At 45.0% G+C, this 13,331-nt stretch overlaps 1 protein-coding gene across 7 annotated transcripts in view; it reads left to right on the plus strand.

Annotated features, from left to right (window-relative positions):
• Positions 1–13,331, plus strand: part of RERE (arginine-glutamic acid dipeptide repeats) — a 412,302-nt gene that overhangs the window by 346,194 nt on the left and 52,777 nt on the right. For all 7 annotated transcript variants that reach the window (XM_055305059.1, XM_055305063.1, XM_055305064.1 and 4 more), the window contains one exon: positions 10,788–10,868. In XM_055305059.1, the coding sequence (XP_055161034.1) occupies positions 10,788–10,868 (81 nt within the window). The remainder of the gene's footprint in view (positions 1–10,787; positions 10,869–13,331) is intronic.

Consider the following 13,331-nt stretch of genomic DNA (forward strand, 5'->3'; position numbering starts at 1 on the left):
TTTGTGTCAGGTGCTGTTCTAGTTGCCAGGGACATAGTAGTGAACAAATTTTCTTACGTATTCAGTATCTTATATATCATGTCATGTCATATCACATGATAATAAGTGCTATGTGTTAAATCAGAGTAAGATTATACAGCGTGATAAGGCATGCAGATTGTCTTAGGAAGTCTAATGGAAAATTGTTTACTGGTTCACTTAATTAATAGTTGACTAACATGGAGGTTAAAGTTTTTTGTGGTTTTGTAGTGAATCTTGTAGTGATTTCCTATTCCTGCATAACAAATTACCCCAACAATAAAAATCACCTCAACTTAAGACAGCAGTAATCATTTATTATCTGTCACAGTTTCTGTGGGATCAAAGTTTAGGAATGGCTCATCTGTGTGGTTCTGGCTTGGGGGCTTTCATGAGATTGCAGTTAGATGGTAGATGGGGTTGGAGTCATCTTGAAGTTTGCTTGACTCACAAGTCTGGGCAAGAAAGCTTCCTTCCAACTCTGACATTCTCTTCTGCTATTCTTAACAGATGTGACAGGGAGTGAGGGCTGACTTGACAGCTGCCCAGCTTTTGTAGATGTTTCTGGGGCATGTGAGCAGGAGTCAGCTGGGGAAGTAGGGGTCTCCTAGACTCCTCTTGCTGGCTTCAAATGACTTTGGGCCTGGCACTTCAGTCCCCTTAGTGTTCTGTTTCTGTAGCTAATCTTGTGAGGGCAGGGACATATAAAACAGGGATTGGAACCACGAGTCCATGATCATGATACTGGTGAATGAAGGAAGGTAGAAAGATCAGGGCAGGATCATGTTAGACCTACCTTCCCCCATTCTCATTCTTGTACTCTTTGGGTCTTTGGAAGATTAAAAAGGAAAGGAAAGGAACAAGAAAGAGAATCCCTCTGCAACAGCTAAGCAGCTGCCATATTTGATCCTAGAGAGGACTTCTCTGAGACATGTACATGCTCGGATTTGGGTTTTTGATGTAAGTACTGTCAAATCAATACGGCACAAGGCAGGGAAACAGATCTTTTTGTTGTTGTTAAAACTAGTATTTATTTATTTATGAGAGAGCAAGCATGCGCACATATATGGGGAGGGGCAGAGGAAGAGAATCTTCAAGCAGACTCTCCACTGAGCACAGAACTGGATCTCACGACCCTAAGATCATGACCTGAGCTGATACCAAGAGTCTGGTGCTTAACCAAATGAGCCACCCAGGCGCCGCTAAAACTACAATTTATTTAATATAAAGATATCTTTGACTAATCTTCTGAATGTCCAAGTAACAGTTGAGAAGACATGTCCTGCATTAACAGAGTCTTATTTGGAGAATATAGCCATCCTCTTATTTCTGTATAGGAGACAGGCTACCTACCTCACTGTGGCCCTCAGAGGAAGAGAACTAGAGGCACTGACTATAGAGACTTTACAAGTGGCAGAAGGCCCAAAGGCTCCTCTTACACAGGAATGCTCGGAAGCCTTGAGAGAGAGTTGGTGACCTTCACAAGCAATAAAGTTACCGAGTGGCAGAGCTATGTATTCTAAGCTAAGTTGTTTTGTGAGAAAATGTTTAACACGGCATATGCATATAATCTCAGACAAGTGCTTTTGCCTCAAAAAGCAAGTATGTATATGTAACATTTCTTTTAGATGTTGTTTAAGTTACAATACTCTTTAATTCCTCTGGCATAAGTAGGTACAATAGAATGTTTTCTGCATCTAGATTCTAAGCAATTAATCCAATTTTGAAACCTTATTTACTCCTCCACTCTTCCTGCTTAGTATGGATTCGGGCAGGATACTTAATTTACCTGACCCTCGGCTGCATCATCTCTAGAGTGGCCCCAGTGACACCTGTTGAGGAGAATGTGGTCTGGGGCACATCAGTGTACACATTTAGATTGTGATGTCCTGAGTCTTTGGAAGATGTTACTCTGAATAGAAGGTGTAGGTGCAAGCCTGAAATGGGGAAAAATGTCAGATGTAGAGAGAGATTTGAGAATTATCATTAAAATGTGATTATTGTTTTACATTGGCTATTTTTAAACTATACAGCTGACCTTGAACAACACAGGTTTGAAATTCACTTACACGTGGGCTTTTTCAATAAATAGAGTACTATAAATGTATTTTTTTCCTTATCATTTTTTTTTCTTTCTTATGATTTTCTTTCCTTTTTTAAAAAAAAATTTTTTTTTTTAAGATTTTATTTATGTGAGAGAGAGAGCAAGCACAGCTGGGGGAAGGGCAGAGGGAGAAGGAAAAGCAGACTCCTCGCTGAGCAGGGACCTCCCCTCCCCAGATCATGACGTGAGCCAAAGGTAGACACTTAACCAACTGAGCCACCCAGGTGCCCCCTTATGATTTCCCTAATAACATTTGCTTTCCTCTTACTTTATTGTAAGAATACAGTAAATAGTATGTGTAACATACAAAATATGTGTTAATTGACTGTTATTGGTAAAGCTTCTGGTCAACTATTAGTACTATTAGTTACTAATAGTAGACTATAATAGTTATTACTATAGTAGACTATTATAGTTATTACTATAGTAGACTATTAGTACTTAAGTTTTGGGGGAGTCAGGAGTTATACGTGGATTTTCAACTGCTGGGGAGCGTCCAAATGCCCTAACCCCCACATTGTTCAAGGGTCAACTGTAACTGTTTTGTTTTTTTTTCCTAAGATTTTATGTATTTATTCATGTGCAACACAGAGACAGAGAGGGGCAGAGACACAGGCAGAGGGAGAAGCAGGCTCCACGTAGGGATCCCGACATGGGACTCGATCCCAGGTCTCCAGGATCATGCCCTGGGCTGCAGGCGGTGCTAAATGGCTGCGCCACCAGGGCTGCCCAGCTGTTTAGTTTAATGAAATTATAAGCTATCCTTGAATAATGCTAGTAAGTTCAAAGTGTACTTCCAAAGTGGAATCAGAAATCAGGAGCACATCCTAGAGCGCTTAGAAATGCCCACCCTGGCTTGCTGGCATGTCTCCTCCCAGACAAATTGATTGTGATGTTATTTACTGCAAAAGTAGTGCCTTACTTTAGGTCACTATTTCATCAATATGTTAATAAATATTTAAAACCAAAAACCAAATGATGCTTGGCAAAGCATTATTAGTAGTATGTCTGCAGCAGGAAATGTGTTTTAGATACGAGGTGGTAGAAATCTATAACATACAGGATCATATGGACGAAGTGTAATAGGTTCTCATCTTGCGGATTGGTCAACAAGAGCCATTGATGAACTGGTAGGTATCATGTAATACACGTTTGGAAAGGCTTTTGTTTATTTTGCTTGCCATCAGCGTTCTCTTCTTTCATCCTACCCTGCCATTTACACAGGACCACCTTTAGGACACCTCTTTGATTGCTGCTTTATACCTACAGAAGGGCCGTGGACAGACTCGTCTTATTTCCTCCCTGGCATAGGGACTTAGATGTTTGGATCTCTGGTGAGGGAAACTGTAGTTTGCTTACTTGCAGATCTGCCTGCTCTTTGGTCCCCTGAGAATCAGTAAGTTATTAACATAAAATTTTGTGCAGAAAACAGGGTAGAGCAGAAGGAGCCATTTTCACAGTAGGAATCATTTTAATACCTACAGTGTTTTCCAAACAGTTATGTAAGAGGACTGAGTAGAAATGGCTTCTTCGAAATCCTGGTGAGTCTCTGACTGTGATACACTAGTTAAAATTCACCAGAGGGAGTTAATTTTGAAAGCTCTCAGCCAGGGGTTAATGCAGAGTTATCTTTTAGCCATTCTTGTAGCATAGCTGCTCTTCCTGCTTCTTTGCTGCAGACACAGGTCAGAGCCAGCACTTGAGATGAGCCATGTTGGGAGTTTCACATGTAGACGAGAGAGATGAGCACACCTTGTCCTTTGGGAGATTTACTCCAGTCCAGTACACTGCTGTGCGCTATCCAATTTGATATGCAGAATCATGGTTTTGAGATAGGTAGGACAAGTATTATAAGGCCAATTTAAAAGGTGAACAAATTTATTTATTTATTTATTTTTATTTTTATTTTTTTATTTTTTATTTATGATAGTCACAGAGAGAGAGAGAGAGAGGCAGAGACACAGGCAGAGGGAGAAGCAGGCTCCATGCACCGGGAGCCTGATGTGGGATTCGATCCCGGGTCTCCAGGATCGCGCCCTGGGCCAAAGGCAGGCGCCAAACCGCTGCGCCACCCAGGGATCCCAAAAAGGTGAACAAATTGAGGCAAAAATAAGTTATGACAATATAGCCTATACTTGTCCATTTATAGATTAAGGGGGGAAACATTTAAATGTTTACATACAAATACAGGCCAAGATAGTTGTCACATCCCTGACCAGCACCCTGTGCTTGACTCCATTCTTAGATCTCACCCATCCCTGAGGTTCCCCAGTTGTTCACATATGTCGCCCCTGACACTCCCACCCTGGTTCAAGGATTTGCTGACATGTAGTTAGTTTTCCCATCTGTGAAATGGAGATGCTAGCAGCCCCTGCCTCATAAGGCCACTGTGGCACTTAGATAGGTCCAAACAGCAGGAGCACTTGAGACAGTGCCTGGCATGTGGTAGGAGCACTCAGTGGAGCCGTTTTTATTTTCATGTAGGGTGGTATTTCCCTACTGTTCTCCTGTCATGGACACATGACAAGCTGCTTGCCCTGGCCCCTACCACTCCAAGGATGGCAAGGGTCAACATCTGGGAAGGCCAGTGCACAGGGCTCAGGAGGCTTGGATGTAGGACAGGTGCGGCAAGGGCATGAGGAACTTTCGAACATATTACTTCTTTGTAAGAGAATGTTATTGCATATGGGCCCAATTATGCTTATTCTTATTAATTATATCCTGTTAATCAAATTTTCCTGTATGGAACAGAGGAGGAGACTAGATCCTAGGACTTTGGAGTTTAGGTCTCCTACTCTTCCATTCTACTAAGAATAGAAGTGTAAAGTTTTGCCTTGCAGATTCTATTAAAACCCAAGTTTAACAGTGAGTGCTATGTTCAGGTAACTCACTTTTTAAAAGCCAGGACTTAAATGGTCTCTACTAGGAACTAGGTGACTTCTAATGGTGATATAAAGTTTCAGCATAGTAACAGAAAACTATAGCAATTTGTCTATAAATTGGAGTATAATTATGTAACAGAATAGAGGTGCCAATTATCACTACAATGAAGGTCATATAAATTAATCAAATTAACATGTTGTATACCTTAAATGTGTACAGTGTTGCATGTTAAAATGTTTCTTTTTTTTTTTTCTTTAAGATTGTATTTATTTGAGAGAGAGAGAGAACACCAAGATCAGGGAGGAGGGGCAGAGGGAGAGGGAGAAGCAGATGCTCCACTGAGCAGGGAGCCCAATGTGGGGCTCAGTCCCAGGACCCTGAGATCATGACGTGAACTGAAGGCAGATACTTAACCAATTGAGCTACCTAGGGGCCCCTCAAAATATATTTCAATACATAAATAAACCTGGAACACTATTACAAGCTAAGTTGTAAAACAAAGCAGAGGACAGTCTCCTTGCCATAAATAAATTTATATTTATATTTGGATCTCATCTGGCTTTGGAGTTCAAAAATAGAAAAGGACTTGTTTTGTGCTCCTGGGGAACACACAGGTTGATTGGAAACAAACAGCTCCAGAGAAACAAGTGCCAATACCCCAAGACCCTGAGCTCATACATTTGAGCGTAGCCGGATGGCAAGCCTCTGGGGAGTATCAAAAGCAGGGCTGCTAATAATCACCAGGAGCCGTGACTGAGCCAAAGTAACTGCCTCTTAAATGAACAGTCTTCTTTCTCCTTCACCCCCAGCATCCTAGCATTCTAATATCTGTGCACTGCCAGGGACAGAAAAGCTAATGGGCATAGAAATAATTCATGAAGGCTTGAATTTCATCACTGGACATGCTGAATTTCAGTTCAACTACTAGAAGGCTATTAAGAAACAGACTGTGTCTATGAATTTTCATTTAGGAGTGTATAGTATCTGTTTTTAAGTCAATAGTGTTAATTATTAAATTAAAGCTTGAAAACCTTCAGGGTCCTCATTTGAAGAGAGATGAATTAATAGAGGGAAGGAGTCTAAGGCCTCAGAAACCCACTTAACATACTGACCTATTCTCATCATTGACTGCTCTGAGTGGGTTGGCTTTGTTTCGATTTTAAAGGCTACTCTACATTTCTGGTAAACCACAAGGTAAAGGCTGGTCTCTGAGAAGCAGATGTTTTGCCAGTTTTGAGGCCTTGTGGCTTTCCATAGAGAAGTAACAGTACAGGCCACATGAAGCTTTTACTTCCTTTTTTTTTTTTTTTTTTTAAGTGGGGCCAATGGTACTTTTGCACTTGATAACACAGTCATTGATGCACATTGACAGTGGTGGTCTGTGTTTACTACCAATGTTGAACTTATATTTCTGGAAGTAGTTAGTTTGAAATGTGTATGAGATATTCAAGCAGGTGTTCCCGCTAGACCTGGACCATAGATTTAGCTTTTAGAAATAGTAGGGAGAATCTTGGGTGATATTGAAAGCCAGAGGAGCAGTGATCTCATTGGGAGGGGGTTTGGAAAGCAGAAAGCCTAGAACAAAGCTGTGGAAAGAGCCCTAACATTTAAAAGTTGAGTGAAAAATCAAGCCAGGTGATAGGAGGAAAACCAGGAGAGTTTGGTGCCGTGGAGCCAAGGTCAACTCTGTTGTTAGGTTTCAGGACAGATCCTTTGACTTTTACCAGTCTCTTTCCACCTTGACCACTCAAGCCCAGGCCTTGTCATCTCATGGTTTGTTTCACTTCTGCATCCAAAACTGAGGAGCTCTGACTGCCTAATGCTATCGGGAGACAAAGTGATAGAAGATACAGTTCTTGTCTTTTCAGGGCTCACAGATTCTATGTGTAAGTGAGACCTTATACAAATAAACAAATGCCATGTGATTGGAGCAGAATGGTCAGAGAAGTTTTGCCAAAGGGGGTGGGGGTTGAGCTTGGGTTTGGGGTTAAACTGAGAGTATCTTGGGTTGTCTGTGGAAATAGTAGAAAAGATGCCCCAGTGTCTATAGAGTTCAACAGAAGGTGCAGTGGGCCAGTTGCCATTTCTGGATATCTGGTTGGAAAGGTAGGCAGAGACAAGATCCTAGAGGGTCTTTGAATTAAGAGATAACAGGTGTAAAAACCATTCTAAAGAGGTCAAGGAGCTATTCCTAGGTCGGGGCTGGGAGCAAGACAGTATGGGACTCACAATGACATGTGTAGTTTGAAGAATTCATTAGTAGAAGCTTATACATGACCAGATGTGGGGGATGAGCTATTAGCCTAACTAGTAGGAGAGAGAGATCAGGGCTTGGCCTGGGACTAGCACTGGAATGGGTAAGACAGGAGGGCTTTGAAAGACCTTTCTTAGGAAGAATGCTGAGGACTTGGTGACATGATGTTGAGGCCAGCAGGAAAGCGCAGTCGCAGGTAATGGTACCATGACCAAAAGCGGCAACCTCTGTAGACTCTTATCTCCATGTCCACTGCAGGACATGGAGTTTGGATCCTGCTTTGCATTCTGCCCTTGCCCTGAAGAGTTAGATGACCTTGATCTGGTTCCTTAACCATCTGTGTCTCAGCTTCCTTGTCTGGAAAATGTAGGTAGTAATAGTACTTCCTCCAAGGTTGTGCAGGTTTTAAATTAATATACGTGAGGCTCCTAGCATATAGCAGGCATATTTAATAACCACTAGTTAAATGCATAATATTTGGTGATTACATCATTACAAGTAGAACCAGGACTTGAATTCAAGTTTGCCCAAATCTATCACATTACCCTGATGTTTCAGATTTGGCCTCTCAGCTGCTGCCTTCATTGTGCCAGTCTCTCCTGGTGAGCCTGTTGTGTCCTTTGGCACAAGCTTATATTCGGATTGCATAGTGCTGGCATTCCACGATCTGACTCATGCCAGATCACCCACCTCAACTTTGTATAGCCTCTCTCCTATAACCCACTTCCATTCTCCACCTCTGTGTTTCATGGAAGGCCTTCCCACCCCCCTCCACCTCTGCAAATGCTGTTGGTTCTTTGTGGTCTGACTCATCTTGCTGCCTTGGTGAAGGTATCCTGGACTACTATGCCATCCCTCTTCCTGGTCCCCCTGCTGCATTGATGAGTTACACTTCACTACTTTATTCTTAGCTGAATGAAGTCTCAGATTGTTCTATAATGACTTCACACACATTTATCTTACCTGCTAAAAATGAATCATAGTTTTAATAAAGGGTCCATGGCTGCCCCCTTAAGAAAAAAAAATCCCTCCCAGGGCTAGATGCTCAGTAAATACTTAAAGAGTGGGTTAAGAAGCATTCATTCTTATGGCTGAGGTGGAGTTCTGGCCATTCTCTTCTCACACCTCGGTTTGTTACCTCACCAGCCTCCTTACCTAATCTCTGCGTTACAGCCAGTTTGTCCCTTATCCATGACATAGGCCAACCACACTGGTAAGCAGCCCTTACCCAGTCTTTCCGTGGACCACTCATGCTTTGACTTCTCTTGTGGCTTACAGTTACTAAAGAGACTCTTCTGCAGCCTGATCCTCTCCTGCCTCTTCAGTCTTATCTGCTGGCACTCCATTCTGTATACCCTGTCCTCCTTGCAGTTCCCAGAATGTTCTGTATGCCCTTCCTGGCTGACTCCTGTGTTGGAAACCCTGCTGGAGCCCACCTGGCAGGCTTGTTCTTCCTTGTCACTTCCTCCAATACATCAGCAGAGTAAATTGCTTCCTTCTCCTAGTCCGACTCATAGCCTTTGTCCCTCTACTGCTTTTCCGAGGGCCAGGAAATTGATCCCTTCACCTGCCTGCCTGCCTGCCAGACTGGAGGGCCTTGAGGGCAGGGAAGTCTCATTGCCTTCCAGCATCCCCAGAGGGTATGCTCTGCACAGAGCTCAGGATGCATGTTGATCATTCAAGTCAGAAAGGTCAGTCTTCACAGTAGAGGAGAGCTTCTTTCTTGCGCCTTGACAGATTTTTCCTTTGAACTATTCGAATTATATTGGAAACTGACAATGATGAGTCATATCTTAGAAAGGGGGTGAGATCTGAAAATGCAGAGCCTCCAGGAATGGAGTAGGAGGTTGCAGATCGGTCTTGCAGGCCAAGTCTGGCTCTTCGCTGAATTTGCCCGACTGGTCTCAAACACCGGGAGTGGGAGGGACTCTTCTCCCGGTGGGCAGGTGATTTATTGGCTGGGAAGCTTCCGCGGTGATTTAGTTGTGAAACGGCGCCCTGCGAGGTGCAGGCTAATGCCTGGGCCGGGTGGAGCTGCCGCCCACAATCCCGGCCGGAAGGGACCGCGAGGGTCTTAGGGGCCAGCCCCCCATTTCGCAGTCCAGGGGCGGTAGGCATGTGGCTGTCGCGCTGCTGACTCTGCCGGCCCAGGAGGAGGACTGGAGCCGGAGCGGCCTGAGAAGGGTCCCGAGTGGCGGCCCGGCCCCGGCCCCGGCCCCACGGTGCCCTCTGCTCACGCTTGCCGTGGTAGGGAGGAAGTTTCTGCGCTTTGCTGCCTGGATTTACTCCTGCTGTTCAGAGGGAGGACCCCGAGATAAACAGCGCCGGGGTCCCGGAGGCGCTGGCCGCGGAGCCGCGGAGCCGCGGCTGGGCGCTGGGCGCTGGGGGCCGGGGGCCGGGCGGGGACGGAGCGCGGGGCCGACGGGCGGCGAGGCGATCCAGGCCGCCTTTTGCAGCCGCCCGCGGCCGCGCGGGGCTCTACGCGCCGCGCTCCAGCCTCCTCCCCCGGCAGCGGTGGCGGCCCCAGCCCCGCGCCCCCCGCGCCCCGCGCCGCGCGGCCCCGCCGCGGTCACACGCCGAGCCGCCCCGGCCGCCTCCGCCCTGCGCTTTGTGGAGCGGGAGCCCTGGCCGGAGCCCTGGCCGGAGCCCTGGCCGGAGCCCTAGCCGAGTGACAGGCGCGGCCTCTCGCCGCCCGGACCCGAGGACGGCCGGCGCGGCGTACCTGTGGCTGCGGAAGTGTGGCGGGGGTCGGCCGCGCGGGACCAGGCCCGGGGCTCCGAGGTGGGGGCCGGGGGCCGGGGAGCTGGGAGCTGCCCCCCCACGGGGCCGGGGCGGGGTTGCGGGGGGGGGGGGGAATGGGACAAAGTGAAAGTCTCCAGACTGCTGGGGGGTGGCTGTGGTGCAGAGCGTGGGGAAGGAGGAAGGGGGCGCGAAGGATGATTCGGTGCCTCCGAGGGGCTCTTCGTGAAGGCGATGGCGGGGCAGGCCGGGGGGGGGGGGGGGGGGGGGGTGCCGGCTCCCACTGGGCTTCCGCGGTATCGGTGCCTCCTTGACCACGTCCTCAGATTAACCAAAGGGCCTCTTAACCCCTCCTGAGTGACCTTTTGGAGAAAAGTCTCCAGGTTTGATTATCCCCCCTCTGCTCAACACTCTGGGAAGCTTCGTTCTCAGGTGGAAAGCAGTTGTGCTGTTATTGAAAGCAGGAGCATATTTGTTTCTACCTTCGTGGACTGATGTGGAGACCGAGGCACGGAGGGCACACGTTGCTTCTTAGCCTCAGACCCAGGATATCCTCCTCCCAAACCTGTGTGGTGTGTGCCATCAGGGTTCCGACAAAGGCTCTCCGGGGCCTGCCCTGGCCGGAGGGGCCCAGTGGTGCTGCTGAAATGGTCTCCCAGCCTCGTCAGTATTCCCTAGCTCAGACTTTTTTGCGGTGGTTATTCTGCTGATTGCAGATATCTTTGCTTTGCTGACATCCTGTTTTGTTTTTGGTTTTTACATCCCATTTGTTGTTTCTTTTTATCACAGAAACGCTTCGTTAAGGGGCTCAGGCAGTACGGCAAGAACTTCTTCAGAATTAGAAAGGAACTGCTTCCCAATAAGGAAACCGTGAGTACAATTGGACTTTATGTAACTTGATTTTTTTTTTTTTTCCCTCTTTGCCCCTGCTGCTTCTCCGCATTTGATCTTATGAAATGGTTTCCTTTAACGCTGTGCTGTGCTCAGTTTCTGGCTGGTCCTTAGGATCTTCTTCATTTTACTTCCTTTACTTTTAGTTTTAGCTCCTGATTTTAGATAGTGAAGTGACAGATTGTGCTTACCCCCACCAAGATGATGGACTTCCCTTTTAAAAACAGAAAGGTCTTTGACAACAGAGAGTTTGTTGTCTGGGGTGTTGAACCATTAACATCTAATTGTAAATACAGTGGCTGAAATAGGAAATGTCATTTACCACCAATTGGATTTGGTTATTGACAGAAATCATCAACCAAACAATAGAATGAAGAGATCTGTGGCTTGCTATACTTTGAATTCTATGGAGACTTTTTCTTTAATGTTGCTTATATTTTGAAGAGTCGTTTTAACTCTGATTTCCCAGCCTTAAAAGTTTGGACTTTGAGAGCACCTGGCTGAGTCAGTCGGTAAGAGCATGCGACTCTTGATCTCAGGGTTGTGAATTCGAGCCCCACGCTGGGTTTAGAGATTACTTAAGTAAATAATGTTAAATAAAACTTTCTACTTTTCATTGGACAGATACACAGAGATTCTTAATAATTGCTTAAATGAGCCTTTTGCAAATTCCTTTGATACTTCACAAAGCCAAGAGTCCCATCTCTTGCTAAACTTGGGGTAGGAGAGTTTGCTAAGGAAGTTCAGAGTGACGTTATAGGAAGAGAATGCTAGCGGGAGATTCAGTCTCTTTTAACTGAATTCCCTCCAGGTGGAATTGGAGGGGGCTGGGGAATTCTTTTTTTGGCTAAGCCAGGGAATGGGGAGGCTGGGAGTGGAGTGGGACCAGGCAAGTCCCAGTGTCTGTGGCCTCCACAGAGCCAAGTTACCGGAAGTGCTTCTCAGGCCTTGGAGATGGAGGGTGAATATTTAGACCTTGAGCTGCTTTCATTCCACCCCCGCCCTCCCTGAGTGGAAGGAGGAAAAGACAGATGGAGAATATCCATTATGGAAAGGGCTGGGTTGTTTTGGTTTGATTTGGTTTTTAGTTTTCTAATTGAGTGTTGTTGATTGATTTCCTCTTATTCAGTTTGGTTTCTTTTATTCTGAGTTTTATTCTTTTTTTCTTTAGTAAACTGTTTCTAGACACTTTTTCTGTATGGTACCTTGTGTGAACAGCAGTAACTCATAGTAGGGAAGAAAGGTTCTGAGATTTCAAGTATTGGCTTATATAAATTGGTTTGCATCCACCACTCATACTTACATTGAACTTTTAATATTTATTATACATCTAAATATGTGAGAGGGGTCATTTTGAGAATGGTTTAAAAAGAGAGGGAATTGTTTATAGACATTGAACCGAAATATATGTTGTAACTGATCTATGTAACCAAATTTTTTTTTTTTCCTTTTTGGTCTTCCCAGAACAGTTTAGAAAGAGGTATTTAATGTGACACAGTGAAGGAAATACCTTTAAGTTTTCTGTGAATTTCAATTATTTGAAGTTTGATATGTACTTTTCTGAAACTAAAATGTTTTACCCAAGTATAGGAATTTTGGCTTGGCCAAATTAGAGTGAAAATGAGATCCATGAATAGGTGTGGTCTGATGTGATAGGCCAGATTATAATCTCTCAGCTCCAGTTTTATCTCTCCCTGTGCTCTGCTAGAAGTTGCAAACCATGAAGAATTTGATGCAAGACATGATTTGACAATTATTTTATCTTTCTGTTTTAAAAAATAAATGTATAATAGTAAGATTAAACATCAAATCTGAAAACTGCCGTCCAGCATTTGGGAAACACCAGACAATTTTATCTGGCGTTTTATCTCTTTAGAGATATCACAGTAGCTGTGATTGTGGATCTGAATAACTTTTAGCCTAGGTAAGGATCTTCCACTCCTTTTTATTTATTTATTTTTTTTCTTGCTCTTGGCTGTCCCTTATACTTACTGATGATGTCAATTCAATAAGTAAGTAGTCTTTCCTCACCCACAGAGAAGTTGCTGGTATACACCAGCATTTCCAGCTGTTTCCCCAGTCTTTTCTAGGCACCTCTGTCCTGAGACCCTTCCTCCCCATTACTCCCTGCCATCCCTGTTTTCCAGCCATGTTGCTTCTCTCCTCACTTTCCCTTTTGGCACCCAGCAGCCTTCCTGTTTCCAACCTCTTCATCAGGGCACGATCGTTGGTGCTAATAGGAGAGTTTTTGCAGCACTGGAGGGTTTATTATGGCTGACGTTGGCTAAACATTCCTAGTGTTCTGTTGTCTTTTGCCTAGAACTGGAGGAGTTTGGTGGTAAGAGTAAATCTGTAAGTATTCTAATCATCTGAGAGAAAGGCACTCATTTTATATTTTCCTTAGTTATCAACATAGCCAGGCTAATCATTCACAACTCCTAG

The sequence above is a fragment of the Nyctereutes procyonoides genome, unplaced genomic scaffold, assembly GCF_905146905.1.
Source record: "Nyctereutes procyonoides isolate TBG_1078 unplaced genomic scaffold, NYPRO_anot_genome, whole genome shotgun sequence".
Taxonomy (NCBI): Eukaryota; Metazoa; Chordata; class Mammalia; order Carnivora; family Canidae; genus Nyctereutes; species Nyctereutes procyonoides.